The sequence below is a fragment of the Acanthisitta chloris genome, unplaced genomic scaffold (genome assembly GCF_000695815.1).
Source record: "Acanthisitta chloris isolate BGI_N310 unplaced genomic scaffold, ASM69581v1 scaffold8597, whole genome shotgun sequence".
In the NCBI taxonomy this organism is placed as follows: domain Eukaryota; kingdom Metazoa; phylum Chordata; class Aves; order Passeriformes; family Acanthisittidae; genus Acanthisitta; species Acanthisitta chloris.
Window position 1 is genome coordinate 1 of NW_008684257.1, and position 16686 is coordinate 16686.

A 16686-nucleotide genomic window follows, 5' to 3' on the forward strand; every position below is an offset into this window, starting at 1 on the left:
TATAAATATATATTAATAAATTTAAAAAAGGGTTTGTGCCCCATTCTCTAGCCTGGAGACCAACTGGCATAAGCTGACCTAGAAGTATTCAGTAAGTGTTTATATCCTGGGCAGGGAGAGACAGTGGTCAAGTTGAAAATGGCTTTTGGGACCAAACCCTGATCTAGGCTCAGGCCTGGACCACTCCTGGGAACTATTTGAGGGTGGTATGAAACTGTATTTCAGCAGTCTAAACTGAATGAGGACAGGTTTCAATTAGCCATTAGAAAGAAATTCTTTACTGTGAGGGTGGTGAAGCACTGGAACAGGTTGCACATAGAAGCTGTGGCTGCCCCGTCCGTGGAAGAGTTGAAGGCCAGGGTGGGTGGGGGTTGGAACCAGCTGGGCTTTGAGGTCTCTTACAACTGAAACCATTATATAATTCCATGATTATATAACAGCATGGATGTTCATGGGCTCAGGCTCTGGCTCTGGTTACTTTACCTGAGGTGATGCTCTCTTAGGGCTTGGTTATGCTCTTTGCTGAACACAGTTGAGTGGCAGCTCGCTCTACTGCCATAATAAAGTAATATTTCAAATAAAGTATTTGGCTAGAAAAAAAAAGACGTGAACCCTGCCTTATCTCACTGCGTTCAGGATTTTCTCTCAATATTTGTTCAGATAGGGAAAATTGCAAATGTCGGAAGTTCTTCAGGCCAGATGCTAGGCAAGTTTAAGCTGACAATTTGTGCTAGCTGAGGTTCTTAGGCTTTCACTTATATTTATTGGAAAGGGCAATGAGATGTAATGAATAAATGTAAAACTCAAGAAATAGAGCCAAAGATTCGTGGGAGACATGTTTGCATCCTGTGATTTGCTGTTGAGAGATTTTAGTGCTGAGCTCAGAAGGGTATTTATAGAGCTGCTGGTCAGAACTGTGCAATTTAAAGGTGAAATCTGTTCTCTTTTTTAATCTTGAGTTTTCATTCCACTCCAAATTGGTGCAAGCAAATCTCCTGGGCCTAAAATGTCATGGGAGCACTAAAGGCCAAGAATGGAATTAATTTTTTTAACTTTGAGAGCAAAACCATCAGGTTTAGGGCTGTAAAATGTTAATCTATTTCTGGCTTTTGCAAGGATTGTCTGAAATACTTTTGCCCACTCATAACTCAAGCAACTTCATGTCAGGTATTAGAGTTGGTTTTATGTGTGAGTACTGACAAAAGTAATGTACAGTTTCCATCACAGCAACCTGGAAAAAAAAAACCTCAAAAATATATCTCTCAGACCTTTTTGTTGGTCCAGAACAATGGCAAAATCTCCTGGAAGAAATGGGAAACAAGACTGAGACCTTGGTTGTTTGCTCTAAGACATTCTTTGCTCAAGATCCTGGTCAAGCTATCAAGTAGAGCTACATTCCAAGTGCTGAAGAGCCAGCAAGCTTGGTCCTTCCATTCCTCTCCTACTATTGCTGTGGAAAGCATTTCTCCCAGCCTGCTTCAGCTGGGGAGACTTAGCCTTGGTGACCAGTAGATTTTAGGGCTGAGGTCAAGACTCATCACTGTCTTCTCTTTTGCTGATGCTTCTCCAAGCACTTCTCATCCCAAAATACTTCGGGGTCACTGAGTAGCTTCAGTGATGGAAAGTGATGCTATTTCTGTATCAATGTCAGTCTCACCACAAACTTCTTACTCTTTGCTACTCTGTGACAAGATCAATTAGGACTCTTTTCATTAGTCACTCGAGCAGCAAGTGCAGGTAGCGTGGGTGAATGGGGACATTGGGCAATGCACCTGAGGGCTTGCAGCAGGAGAAGTGGTTATCTCTGAGGGATGGGATGCTCATCTGTATGGGAGGGATGTTGACAGTCTGCAATGATTAGTTACTCTGAGTGGTGGTCACTACATTCATCTTTTGTCATTAGAACAGGCAAAGTTTTAAATAACACATGTGGCTGCATCCCTAAATGATCTCTCCTCAATATGTGGCTTCCTAGTCCTTGTCTGCTAGGCTTGGTGTTGGGTGGACAAAGGCCTTTGAGCTCTGCTCTTAGATGTAGAAGCATCCTGGGTGTGTTACTAGTGTATGTCCATTTCTCCCAGAGTTCTATTGAATGTTCCCAGCTTCGCTCCCTAATAAGACCTTGCCAAAGTCACTTATGTACTCTGGAGAGAAAATGTGACTGATACCAATGTTGCAGCAATGTATAAAATGCTAAATTATTCATGGTACTTAAGCACAGAAAGTCCCAGAGTTGAACTGACATAATGAAAAACTCCAGGCAAAAAAAAAACCCGACCCACCATGGAAAGTCTTGGATTAAAAACAGTTGCAAACTTTAGAGTCAAGGTGTATTATAGAGTCTTAATCCGTTCTTCCGTTAAATGCCCCTCCTCATGCTGTACCCTGTGTTATCATAGCCAACTACTTTTAATGTTGTTATCCACATCACTTTCCCATGAACAGGGACCTAAGGCAAATAAATGTCAGATGACTTGTCCTCATTCAAAATAAAAAGTCTGCACTAGCAGTGGGATTTGTGACTAGGTCTTCTTGAACTGAAGCCTTGACCACCTTAAGCTGCTTCCTCCCTGTCACAAATGAAGTGATCATCTGGAGGAGCATGGGATTTCATACCAGAGCATCAGACCTTTTAAAACATCTTGTCTGCAGCTTCCCAGGGACCTCTGTGGGCTATCATCAGAGATTTCATTCTTTATCATAATGAGCCTTAGTTTTCACCTACCTATCACACAAAGAGTCCTGGATATTTAAATCTTGCCCTAGATAATCTTCACCTCCGGAGTTTTCTGGTGAAAGACTTGCAAACTAAAATAGTAATGTAGGAGCACAACTTTGAGAATTTAAGTGCCAAATGGACCATGACATGCTTCTCAATTCATGGAGAACTTTAACAAAAATGGGCCCAGTATGTAATCTTATAACTGAAACAGGCTGATGTAAAGATCAACAGGTCAGTTAAAAGGAGAACTGTACTAAACCAAATGCTGCTATAAGAAGTTTAGAGAATTCATACTGTTAAGCCATCTGTTTCCAGATTCTTTTATCATTTTGTTTGGTCCTGTGAAAGCATTGTTCAACAGCTGATTTCAGGTTTTCTTTTGCAACTTATTATCACTTCTGTTGTGAAAAAAATTATTAAAAAACCCCCACAAATAAATTCAAACAGTGTTGTGTTGATTTCTTCATATGTCATAGCATATTTCCATTGGAAACATTTTTAACAAAGCAGTTTTTGCTTGTTTGAAAAATGCTCAGGCTGCTTTAGTCAGTTTGCCTTTTTTTTGGAGGGTAAAATAGGCTTTCAAAGCTGTTCGGTGCTCCCTTTTGCCCTGAAGGCATATAGGAATTGTAAGAGAATCTGATTTGCAACCTCTTCAGGAGTTGAAAAGGTTCCTCAGGATCCCATCCAGTCTGCAGTGAATTAAGGGAGAACAGGGTTTTCTAGCTGACATCCTTCCATTTACGGAGTGCCAAACAGCAGCGGTGGCAACGTTAGTGATTTCAGCTTTATTTGTCAATTAATGAGCATCTGTAACTTGACACTTCATTTTTCCTAGGCTGTACCCTCGGCATGCAAGTGCTCTCAACAACCTGGGGACATTGACCAAGGACGTGGTGGAGGCAAAGGACTACTACAGACGGGCCCTTCAGTTAAACCCTCAGCACAATCGAGCTCTCTTCAATCTTGGCAACCTGCTCAAGTAAGTTGAATGCAGAACAGGCACCAAGAAACTTTGCATTGCCTCTACACACATCACTAAAGTAGTTTTTTCTACCAGCGGTGAAGGATTGGTGTTAGCTCTTAGTGCTGGCATAAAGGTGGGGCTTAGTTTGGATATCCTTATGCTATCTGCCACATCACTTCAGGTGCTGTTCACAGGTGTGCTTCAGTTGTAGGGAATTCACTTGTTCCAAACTCAGCATCAAAAATGAGTTGCCTAAGCCCAGCTACTCACCCAAGATTCCCATCTTGGTGGAGACATGTAAGCCTTTCCAGTGGAGTAAGCTATATTGTTCAAAGACAGGCACCAGACAGAACTAATAAATAACACAGATCCAACAAATCCCTCTCTGCAACTTCCTTCTTATTATTATTAATTGTATGGAAGGTCACTGTGTGGTTTGAGCATAAGCACCTAATGCTGAGATGCTCAGTGCAGCAGAAGGTTCATTCTGTAGCAGAGCTGGTGTGTCTGGATTTGAGGGGAAACCTGGTTTACATCTCTATATGGTTACTCTGCTGAGCAAGAAAACAAGTTAATCAGATCATTATTTCACTCATCATTATTTAGAATGTCAGCCTTTAGCAAGGAGAATAGCAGACAATCATAATCATGCAAATTAATTTGACTATCTACAGATTGAACTTAGACCTGTACAAGAAGCCAATATGATAAGATCTGCTAAGGGTTCAATTAAAAAAATAAAATAGCTCTATTTAGGACCAGCAAAAAAGGTCCTTGTTTTTGTGAGGATATTGTGTTATTTGCTGTCAGAACTGGAAAAACTACAGCAGTAAAAGTACTTTTTTTCTGATATAAACAGCCCTTATTTGCTGATAATAGGTCTCTGGTAAATCTTTTAGAGCAGATGGGGCTTCGTGCTGGTTAAGCAATGACAAGCTTTAGTGTTGGACTGGTTTTGAAATGGCACTGTGTCATTAAAACTTAATTGATCTTTCTGGTTGTAAACATTACCTCTTGTGAGTTTGTATAAAGGATATTAAGTGCATCACTGAACTTCTGCCTGGTCCCTTTGGTAGCAGAGAAATTGTCAGAATAATATTACGAGAAAATCTGATGGTTTGAGGTTACAGTATGGCAAATGAGTAATCTTAAAGAGAAAGTAGGTAAGTGCTTTACTGGAAATACAAGGAATTGGTTGCACTGGCAAAGAGCAAAGGAGACGGGTGGGGAAAATCTCTTAGAACTGCTGTTTGTTTTCTGTGCAATATGTCATGTTTTTCCCAATGTGATAGTTAAGATATTGTGTGTCCTGTTGGATTGTAAATGCTTCTGTGGTGCATCCTTCTGTGGTGCCATATTTTGTGGCACGTTAAATGTGTGTGATGCTTGTGCTAAACTTGTCAAAAGAAAGCGCTCAGGTTCCACCAGCCCTTTTCCCATATCCATTTGCTCATGGAGTTCACGAGGGAGGGATTAGCACATACATAAAGCAGATGCTGTGTGGGCAGATCCTATATAAATGTCTCACCTAAAATGATAGCCCAAACCCCTTTGCCAGCACCTTCCCTAGGTCATCCATCAGCTTAACAGAGAGGATCAGCCATGCTGGACCATGAGGTGACTTGTGAGATGACCAGACAGGTACAAAACAGAGATTTCAAGTTCCCCCTTCCTACAACTTTGTTTTCTATCTGGGTCTCCTTTCATGTATATGTATGTGTGTGTATGTGTGTATGTACAGGGCAACCAGTATTCTGCAGACATTAAATTCTAGTATAATCTAGGTAATAAATGAAAATCTGCAGAATATTACAGGCAGCTACTACTTCCTCTCGGTGTTATGAAACATTATGAAGTGTTTTGATTTTTAAACATATGTCAGAGAGAAGATAAATGGTCAAACCATAAAAGCATTTTCTGTCCTCTTTGCAGAGGCTTCAGGCCATGGTGCAGATCAGAAAGAGCCAGATCTGCAACAGTTAAGGCATGTCCAGTACCACCACTTCTTGTACTGGGACATGTAATGAAAGTGTCTGGCATGGGGATTTCCCAGTTGAATTCTGCTGGGTTCCTTATTCCCACCCCTGCTCACAGTGTAGAAATCTGATGGTGGATGTTAGATTTCATCTCCTCTGGAGTACCAAGAAAAGGGAACTCCAGGATTTTGGAAGGATGAGTTTGTTACTCCCATGTGGGAATCTGCCTCTCATTCCATGTAAATAAGCTATTTAAGCATCCGTTGTTTGTGATTTAAACTTGAGTAAAAAACTGTTATGAGAACCACAGGGTGGAAGTTTGAAGTTTTTTTCTGCAGAAGTCCTAGATGAAAAAGGATGTTTCCATTTTCTGTTTGCACATAATGAAGACAGCTATGTGCCAGAAGATGAATGTTCTCAGGAAGCATTGCAGGGTAATGGCTGAATAAGCCTCTGGTTTTGTTTACATATCCTGAAATAAAGTTGTATGTCATCATTTTCTTGCCTAATATAAATATAGGAGAGTAGATAATGAAACAATGCCAACAGATTTCTTACTTAAAATAGACGCAAAAGATGGCCTACCTAAAAGTGTGAAATCTCTTTGCTTTCATGGCCTGTGATCAGTGACACAGAACAGCCTGATACTGCTTTCTTGTGTTTTGAATATTTAACTCCTCTATATAAATTCAGTTTTGTTGAGCTACAGATAAATATTATTCAGAATACCTCACAGATTTATAGCCTGTGGGTTGTTCTGCAAAGAGACAAGAAATAAGATACTATGAACATTTGAAGTAACTATTTATCTCAGCTTTCTGTTGCAGGAAGAATGGCTAAAAACGTCTTTGCAGTACTGTATGTATTCATACTAAAGCAGTGCAATATACACTGTTTCTTAGGAAGAAAAGCCTCAGAACTCTTACGTGCTTTGAGAGCATTATGGCTTCATTTTCAAGAGGAAACTGAAATGCCTAGAAACAATCTCCACTGAATCTCAAGTTTACTCATAGGACTGATTCCCTTCTGAATGTAGAGTAATAAATATGCAGTGTATCCTGAGCATTTGTTGTCATGATTTAGTCCCAGTTTAGCAAATCCATCTATTCAGAGGAAGAAGGACTGTCTGCCCTCTCTGATACAGGCTTCTGGATATATGTGAATGTGCTGACACAGGCTCATGTAACTCTCTGAAAATGCTGGAAAAACATCAGATAGATGTTGTGTTTAATGAGATTTAAGTTCTTTTAGCTAGTGAAAGATTCCTTCCTTTCATTCAAAGAAGTAAACTGATTGATGATGTTCAGTGATACTGCCTCTGGCTTTCTGCATGGTCTCTGGTTAGGGTACTCTGTATTGCATGAAGTGCTATAGTTAACTCTCAGTATTGCATACACATTGTAGCAAGTTGTTAAAAAAAAACACAAAAACTTCAGCAGTCAAATTTACATTAGATAAAAAAATAGCATAGATTGGAACAGCTCTCTGGAGATCACTTGGAGATCAAGCTGGCTGCTCAGAGCAAGTTGCTCAGGGCTGTGTCCAGCTGAATCTTGAACTCCTCCAAGGACAGATTCCACAATCTCTCCGTGCAACCTGTTCCAGTGTTTGACTACCCTCGTGGTGAAAAATATTTTTCCTTATATGTAATCAGAATGTCCCAAGTTCCTACTCATGTCTGTTGCCTCTTGTCATGTCACTGTGCACCTCTGAGAAGAGTTTGGCTCTGCCTTCTCTATATCCTCTGACCAGGGAGTTGCAGGCAGCATTGAAATCACCCCTGTGCCTTCTCTTTTCTGAGACACACAGACATATAAAGGTACAAAACTCAGCCTCTCCTCAACTCAATGGGTGCGGCTTGCTCAGCCTCTCCTCAACTCAATGGGTGCTGTACCTTTGACTTTCTCTAGTGGCCCTCAGGTAGGCTTCCTCCGCAGAGTCCATGCCTGTTGTGCACTGGGTAGCCCAACTCTGCACAGACATTGCTTCAGATGTGGTCTCACAAATTTGGGTCAAAATTGGATTAAGTGATCAGGGTCTGCTTGTGTCAGTTGAATTTGTTCTTCTCTCTGTCATAGTGAAGGTATATGCTACCTAGCTATTCCTGCTCCAGATCCCCAGTTCATGGAAAATTAGTGTATTGGACTGTTCTTCCAATGCTTTGTGCTCTCCCAGCTTGCAGATTTATACAAGTAACAGCCTTGATCCTGCAAAGTGTTGGCCTTGATCCAGGAAAGCACTTGAACCAGTAATTAATTTTCAACTTGCATACATAAAAGTTAAGTACATGTTTTAAGTGTTTGGCCAGAGCACTTGGTATCTTGCAGGCCTAAGCCCTCTGAAAAACTACTAGATCTGTTTTTTTTAGTGTAATTCGGTCACATAAAAAGATGCCATAATCTTTCCCTCTTTACTCCCACTTTCAGGAGACAAACATTGTTCTTGGATCAAATGGAGAAAAAAAAGGGTATTTTGAAAAAAACAGTAATTAGGAGGGCTGCCCAATGTTCAGAGTGCATGCCTGTGGTTAATGGGAACTTTTACTGCTGCTGAGTGGATCACTTAATCCTTTTATTTCTGTAGCTGGCATTTCCTACATTTTTTTGCCAAACATCAATACCTTTATAGAGCAGTCATCTGGTTTTGATTTGTAAAAATGTGTCATGAAACTCCAGCTGAGGGATCCAAAAGTTTTATAAATTGACAAGCTAGCTAGTCTTTAATTAGTGTAGGAGAAAAGTGGTTCTTTATTTGGTTTTGCTTCATTTGTGTAATTTATATGGAACACCACTGGAAGGAGAGAGAGACTAGCACAAATGGTTTTACTTAGCTTAATGCACAGGCAAAATATTCTCCCAGTTACACAACCAGAAAGGGAAAAAGTCTGCAAAGCCACATATATTATCAGCTGAAATTTGCACCTTATAAACAAGATCTGGTTACTTGACCGTATCACTCAGATGAAATCTAAGGGTAAAGTGGCAAGGTGTTCACGTATTTTCTGTTTCCCCAGAGCCCTTTGTGTTTTTTTGTGAGCTCTGCTATTCATATTCTTTTGTACACCCAGAACAAGGAAAATGTTGTCCAGCTAAACATCCTTAGATGTTTGTTCAGGAAACCTTCTCATTTTTCAAAGGAGAGAAATAGAAAGTGATACTGGAGAAATTGTAGTTCAAATAAATAAACATCCCAAGATTTTTGTTAGGGAAACCTTTTCCATTTTACTGGCAATAAATGCAGAGCAATGCTGGGAAAAAAACCCTAGCTCATCAACATAGCCATCTCTCAACTCTATCTCTGTTCATAATCATTAGGATCTGAAGAACAGACTTCTCTAGCCTTATGATTGACTTGCTAAGAAGTTATTTAGAGATCCTAGGCAGATTTAACTTAGAGATATTTTAATTTCAAAGTTTTAAGTTAACAAAGTTGCAAGTGAATCTATAAGAGCAGTTACTGTCTAGGAACATGCAGAGACTCTGCAGGGTGTATTTAAAGGAAATGAAGTGTTATAGTGTGTGACACCCTGGTCCACTCGGCGGGTTGAGGGGAAGGTAATTTTGAATTACTCTGGGCAGTGCACAGAAGAAATAACACAATTCTCAGGAGGTTAAACAAAAAATAATTTTTACTTATGAACTTTGGGTCACCCATGTGGAATAAGACACTTGGCAAAAGCCAAAGCAGTAAACTTCACAGTATTCAAACACAGTGCAAACTGTAACTCAGCACACCTTGAGAGAACAGACCTTAGCTGGGCACTGATCAGGGCACTTAGTGAGTCATTAAAGGGACACTGCTCAGTGCTACTTGGAGCTTAATATATTGCAAAGGAGAAAAGTAGAGAGGAAGAGAGGTAAATAGTCACCACCCGTGGATCCAACGTGGTGTCGTCAGCTTCCAGCCCAGGGCAATGGGGTATGCTGCATGGTGCACATCTTGCTGTGCTTTTATTTGTTACCCTCACCCAGGGCCTGTCCTGGTGTGAGCTCACACCTGTGCTGTGCTCTAGACAGAGCCAGGAGCTTTGACACCATCTCAGGGCTTACAGCAAAGCCACGTGGTCAACCACCACCATTTCAGGGCTCACATCAGAGCCATGTGGTCACTGACACCAGTACAGTGCAGACTGGTGGGTACCTGCTAAGGCTCAAGGGGCTCCCCCCAGCCACTGCCCCACCTACACAGAGCTCAACCTGTTCCCCTCACTGGTTTCCCAGCTGGTTGGTTTGAGCCAGACAACCATTCCTCCAGTCCCTGACATAGTGTCTCCAATGTACTGATGTGAGAGCAGAGTTGGTGAGAGCATGTTATGTTCCTAGGTCATAGTACCTCCATCCTCTTGGCACCTTCCCTTCAGATACTTATATATCTTGATTTGTTAAAGCCTATATCCTCCCAGCTCCTGGAATAACATATGGAAAAGGGCGATGGGCTGAGGAGGTGCAGGTTATGCACACTATGGAGAGGAGGCATGAGTAATTCATTTAGATGTTGAAAAGGTCAAGCTGGGGACTTCCACATCTCTTTAAAGTAATTAATCAGTAGGATAACCTAAACATGTGCTTACAAAAATATTCCTTTCTGTTCTTTTTCTCCTTCCCTGTCCTGCAGGTCCGAAGGGAAGAAGGAGGAAGCTGTAATCTTACTGCAGGACTCCATAAAGTACGGCCCAGAGTTTGCAGATGCTTACTCAAGCCTGGCCTCACTGCTAGCCGAACAGGTAACAGGCATCACTTGAGGTCTTGTGCCTTCTGGGTGTGCATATGGGCTGCTGCCACAGCTCCAGCACCTCCTGCACATCTCAGTGGAGCTCCCTTGCATCGCATACATGTGGTGGCAGGCGTGGGTCCGTGGCTGTCTGCAGAGAGCTCTCAGACTGCTTTACAGATGGCTTTTCCAGGATGGGAGGCAGCTCATTCACAGTGAGTAATTACACCTACATGGTGTGGCTCTGAATTAAATCACTGCTGAAGTTGTGAGTAAATCCCCTCTCTGTGGCTCCCTGTGTCTATGGTGAAATCTTAATCTATTGCAACTTGAATGTTGTGACAGCAGGATAGGCGAGCGCTTCCCCCTCAGACACAGATAACCCTGAGATTTCATCATAAATAACTTCAAAGCTAGGAAATGTCAGAAACCAGGTGGCCTCTGCAGCCTGAATTGTGCCCCTTGCATGCACGAATTGAGATATGACCCTTAATTACTGTGGTAGGGAGTGGGAAGGCTCACTGGCTTTAAGTTGCTCTTAACGAGAGGCTGTTCAATATTTTATTTAACCTCATTGTTCACGTGCCTCCAGGCCTTATTTACTGTGCATGGCCCAGGCTGTGCTCTGGAGGCAGGATTACTCATTTCCTCTCGGGCTTGTTCCCCACACTCATTACTTGGGGCTCTCCCTACTCTCTCTAATTAGGTAATTTATTTCTACAAGGTCCTTGTGAGGTGAAATATTGTCCCCACAGAGGAAGAGATAAATTGAAGCACAAAATTCTTGAGTTCAGAAGGAGCCAGGAGGCATGGGTGCCCACACTGAGACCACCAAGCCTTACTTGTCTCCACACCTGCAGCAGCAGATGAGGGATGCTGTGCTTCAGGTGTTGCTCCTGTGGGCTGTAGGCACAACCAGTGGTCCCAGTCTGGGGCTATGGAGGTGGATGACAAGGTTCCTGTAAGTCCACAGCTCCAGCACACCTCTGCACAGCATTTGAAAACTGATTTTTTTCTCCTTCAATTTTCAGATCTAACTGTTCCATAGCACGGAGTGCTAAAGCTTTCTTAAAAGGCTGCCAAATGCAAATGCAGACAAACCAAAACAGTACCATCTTTTGCTGTTTTCCATTAATCTGCTTAGTGAAATCATCTCTCTGTAAGGGAACTGGATAAATTTCAGCAAAACTATAAGCAGACATCTTGTTCTGATTTCGTTGTTAATGATGTAGGCACTCTGCAAAACTCACCTATGTGATAATGTGAATTACTGAAAGATGTTCTATCTTATTTTCCCTTTAAAGTGAATTTTAAATATTATCAATGTTATCTGCAGGGATCTAGAAATATAGTGTATGGATTGAAAGATGAGTCTTGTTGAATGGGAATTGTGTTCTGAATAAGCCCATTAATGAAGAGTCTCCTGCAAGGATAGGAAATGAGTCCTCTGCAATAATATCTGGTTTTAATATTAATTGAAATTATTAATTAGAACCATTGACTGTAAGGTCAGCGGAGCAATAAAACCATTCTAGAGTCCCAAGACCTTCTGCCCAAAGCAAGTGCCATTAAGTAAGCCCAGCAATAATTCATCTCTCTGACATATAGATAGTTCATCCTCTTGTGACTTGAGTAAGTGGTAGGGAAAAAAAGATAGTACCATTTCCTCAGAAAACAGCAGTTTTCTGCAGGCTTTTAGCACTTTCTCATGTTCCACCACAGTAAATGACTGCCTGACTGTGCAGCTCCTGCCTCGCACACCCGTCCTAGTGACTGCAGTAGGATCTGTCCTACAAATACATGCTGCCTGTGGCTGTGAGCTGCAGGATCACACCCTCCAGGGGAACAGGCAGGAGCTTTGGCATCTTGAACCCAAAGGATGATGACAGGAGCCCACGTTTCAGTTTTGTGTTTTCCTTTTGTCCAAGCAATAGTGTTCAAAACGGCTAAAAGTTACAAACCTGTTTTTGCATCTGCTCGTGGCCCAGAGCCTGTGTCACAGCTGCAGGGGTATCTGTGATGCCAGGCAGTATGCAACATGCTGCATTGCTGTGGAGCCTGGGGAAAGGGATTCCCTCCTGCTGGGATATGAGAGAAAGGGACAGAAGTGCCACATTAAAATAATTTGCATGAGATGACTGTGCCAGTGACAAACTTCTGCTTCTCCAGTTTTGCACTAAAGCTAAGGAGGGAAACATGGACACAGCTCAGCTCAGTGGGAAATAGTGATGGGATTACCTTGTTCGGTCCAGCATGTTCCACTCATCTTAAAGGAGGTGAATCCAAAATAGGCCTTATGTGGCCTTTCCTCCCATACCTTTAAAAAATGCTCCTAAGAGGAATGTCTCATGTGCCAGGGAAGTAGCCTGTAACTCAGTGTAATTGCCCTTTCTCTCCTTGATAGTTGATTCTGGAGACAGAGCTGACATGTGAAAAAAACACTGCCATGTTCTCTAAAACAGTTTGGCTTGTTTGTGCCTTTTATAAATTCTTGCCCTTCTGACTGCTCTTTCTTCTTGGAATCATAACTCAGTTGCAATGTGTTGCTGCTTTTTCTCTTCTTTTCCATGATCATTGCAGTGGTGTTGATAACGGAAATCAAACATTTTTGCAGGCCATTATCACAACACTAACACCGGTTCCCCAGGATTTACTCTGGTGCTCTTGTACAGCACCTTATTCCCAGCTCTTGCAGTTTCATCCACCGTTTTGTGCTAGATGGTGGCTCTTTTCAGGCCCTAGTTCCAACTGATTTTGTGTGTGTGTTTCTTAGAGACTTTTTAACCCACTTATCTACAGAGAAGAGCCTACTCAGTCATAACCACATTGAAAAACTGAGCCACATGAAAACCAGACATAAAACCCTGGAGTTCAACTGAAAGATTCTCATATGCAGGATTTTTTAAATATCATAAAAATATCATACGTTTTCTTCTGAGTTCTGTGAGTTTGATGAATGTTTCATGAAGGTCTGGGAGTGGCATTATTAAGTGTTAATGAGAATCAAGCCTTGATGAACATAGAGCATTTCTCCTAAGAAGAGGAGAGGCTGTGAGGGGAGAAAGGTCTGGCACAAAAAGCAGGTTCCACCCTTCCCACTTTCTGACTGTGCTTAATGCAAACACTTTGCTAGAGAAATCATCCCAGGCTGGGCATTGAGCCTGAGGCATGCAGGGTCAGGATGTTAGGTGCCAAAAAAGCAATGCAACCGTGCTAAAAGTGCTCAGTATTGGTGAATGTTTTGACATGGAACACTGCTAATCCAGTTGAACCTTTCCTTGCTTTAAAGATTGGGTTTATGGTCAGTAAATAAAATTAAGAAACTGACATGCACATAAAGCTGCATTCCTAGGCTGAAAATTACAGTCAGTGAAGAAACTAATACATAAATCTTGGAAAATATGCTCCAAAAATTGCTCTTCGTTGTAGTCAATTCAGACTATTGCTGCACTTTTCCTGACTCCGCAGAATAATGTTGTCAAATTCATGTCAATATATCTAAAATGTCCAAACTTAAGCACTTTTAAAAGACATGTTTCTGTGTTTTATTGCACACTGTCTTTTTTTCTGTCTGACCTTTATCACATAAATGTGAAAGGACTTGATTCTGTGATCAAATCCTACCCTTCCAATGCAATTAATTCCAGCTCTCCAGTTCTGAAATAGGAGGTGCAAAAAAAGTCCTTACCTTAGGCAGCTACAAAGCAAAAACTGCTGTCAGGTACACCCTTTAAACCCAGAGAAGTACCAGGAGGGTCCACTATTTGCAGGACTTGCAGAACATCCATAGCTGGGAATGGACCAACCTCTTATTTTCGTGTGGATTCAGCTCCTGAGCAGCAGGTCTGCCTTGGGGGCTCCAGGCCCTCCGCAGCAGAGACCCAGTTGGCTGATTTTGCTTGGAAGCATCATCAGGAGGCTGTGGAGTTTGTTGCTGCAGGGTTGTGCTGCTCTGTGGAAGGGGAAGAATTGCAAAAAGCATCTTTAGAGCTTGGAGGCTTGCCTGACACCTCTCTGCTCTGTGCTTGTCTCTGCTGTTCACAGCCTCCTTCCATAAATACACCCGACAGCAGAGCTCTGAGGTTAGGGGGGAAGGAAGACTGCGGTAACCTGTGGTGGTGAACATGCAGGCAGTGGGAGAGCACTGTCTGACCAGAGGAAAATGGAAACCTTATTAAGTTGATATTTGATCCGAACGGGACACCTTATTTTTATTTCAGGACCAGGCTGCCTGTAGCTCAGGCTAGACAGAGCCCAGCCAGTGGGACACTTTCTGTGGGCAAGTTGTTCCCAAATTAAGATCTATATTTTCTAGAAATGCTCAGCACCACCAGCCAACCTGAAATCTTTTCAAAATGTAGGGACTTTGTGCATGTGGGCAATAAGCATGGTGGCACATCCGATCAGACCTAGTGAGCTACATCTTACACATTGACAACGCCTGGTTTTAATCGGAATCTGTCAGATTTTCCTCACTCTTTCACTGCCCCATCCTTCTCCAGATCCCTTTATCCCCCTGCACTAACTCACTGTCCCCCAACCATCACACACACCAAAGTTTAGCTCTTTGTATTTTCCTCACTACTTAGGGAAGGAACAGGAGAGCTCCAGAGGGGAAAAGTTAACAAGCGAGGTGCTCATTAAACAAATAAATTAAAATATATCAGCTCCCAGATGGCAGATATTTCCCAACAGAACCAACACAACCCCCTGTCACTGTGTTTTTCCTGGCTGGCTGTGTGCCCAGCCAAGGCTCCCTGGCATTGCAGGGGAGCTGTCTTTTCCAGATGTTTCACAGGTAGCTCCAATTGCAGATGTATGGGGGAAAGCTGTCTGAATTACTTTGGGGTACCAGACAGCAGCTATATCACATCCATGTCATAGGGCAAAATTTTGGCCTCCTAGAAGATGGGGTGGGCTGGTGCCCCAAGCTCCCTGTGCAGTGAGGGAGCTGTCACAGGTGCAGGTATGTCACAAATGGTGCTGACAGCCTTTCCGCCATGGCTAAGAAATCTCCTTCTCTTTTAAGGAACGGCTTAAGGAAGCAGAGGAGGTTTATAAGGCTGGCATAGAGAATTGTCCAGAGAGCTCCGATCTGCATAACAACTATGGTGTTTTCTTGGTCGATACTGGTAAGTGAGAAGGACCAGGGGATTTTTCCCTCTCTGCCTTCTTTGCTTTGATTAATTTTATTCTAAAATGGTGTCAAAAGCTTCCAAAGCCATAGATGTCCCTCTGCAGTAGCTTGGAAATAAATATCCCTGTGCCGCCGAGATGGCACAGCGCACTGAAATCAGTAATCAGTGCAGGCACTGTGCAGCAGTGCCATTCAGCCTGGCTGTTTCCTTCAGTGCTTCTCACCATCTTCACACAGGTAGCTGTCCTCTTCAGCATGAGCTGGGCAGCACCCTGGCAATACTGCCATTTCTGTCATGGTCACGTCAAACCAAATCCCAGGCACACAGGTGGATCATTACAGCCTTTGGAGCATACCAGCCCGACTTGGTGATAAAGCAGCTCTTTGACTGTAAGGGTTGAGTGCCACAACTGTAAAAACAAACATGGCTTTTGAGCCATAATCATCTGTGAAAACCCAAGATACTGTGGGGTGAATTGATTTTTCAGGAGCTCCGTAAATGCTGCCAAAGCCTTTATTTTCTGGGCGCCTATTTCCCATCCAACTTCCCTGGGCTCTTCCTGGCATTCACATAACAACAAAAAAAAGTCACTGTAATTGCCACCTTGTATTGACAGCATGATAAGCAAGGCCAAGTTTGACTAGTGGAAACTGAACTACCATCTCTCTCTGGTCCCTCCTGAACAGACCTGAGAATTAGTGATGAAATATTGTAGGCTTGAAGTGTTTGTTTGCTACCCATTCTGCCCCTTTCACACTGTGCCCAGCTTCAGTGGTGCTTGGGAAGAAAGAACTGTGGTGTCTGTCAGTCTGTAACTGGCTGTCCTACCTCTGAGCTGACACTTAGCCATCTCTCTTCTGTGATGAGATTTTTACCAGTGTGAAACAATTACAAAACCGAAATGAGTATTCCTCATCCAAAATGGCATCATGGCACCAGTGACAGAAGTTGAGGTTTTATATGTGTGCCCTGGCAAAATTCAAGCTTGCAAATAATAAAAATTCCTCAGTAATTTCACTCTGATGTACTCATCTTTGCTTGCCAACCCAGATAAACTGCCCTATTCCTGCCAAAAATTGTGGTTCAAATTCAGTGCAGAGCACTTTCTGCTTTTTGCACTTGTGTATTCTGCCAAATTCAAAACTAACATTTCCTGATCTACTCCTACACTTC

The 16686-nt window shown here is 42.4% G+C and overlaps 1 protein-coding gene across 1 annotated transcript in view; it reads left to right on the forward strand.

The window, feature by feature from the left end:
- Positions 1-3560: 3560 nt before the first annotated feature.
- TMTC1 (transmembrane and tetratricopeptide repeat containing 1) overlaps positions 3561-16686 on the forward strand; it is a gene marked incomplete at its 5' end in the record, with an annotated part of 19558 nt that continues 6432 nt past the window's right edge. Inside the window, 3 exons of the mRNA XM_009079267.1 lie at positions 3561-3704; positions 10280-10388; positions 15405-15507. Of these exons, the coding sequence (XP_009077515.1) occupies positions 3561-3704; positions 10280-10388; positions 15405-15507 (356 nt within the window). The remainder of the gene's footprint in view (positions 3705-10279; positions 10389-15404; positions 15508-16686) is intronic.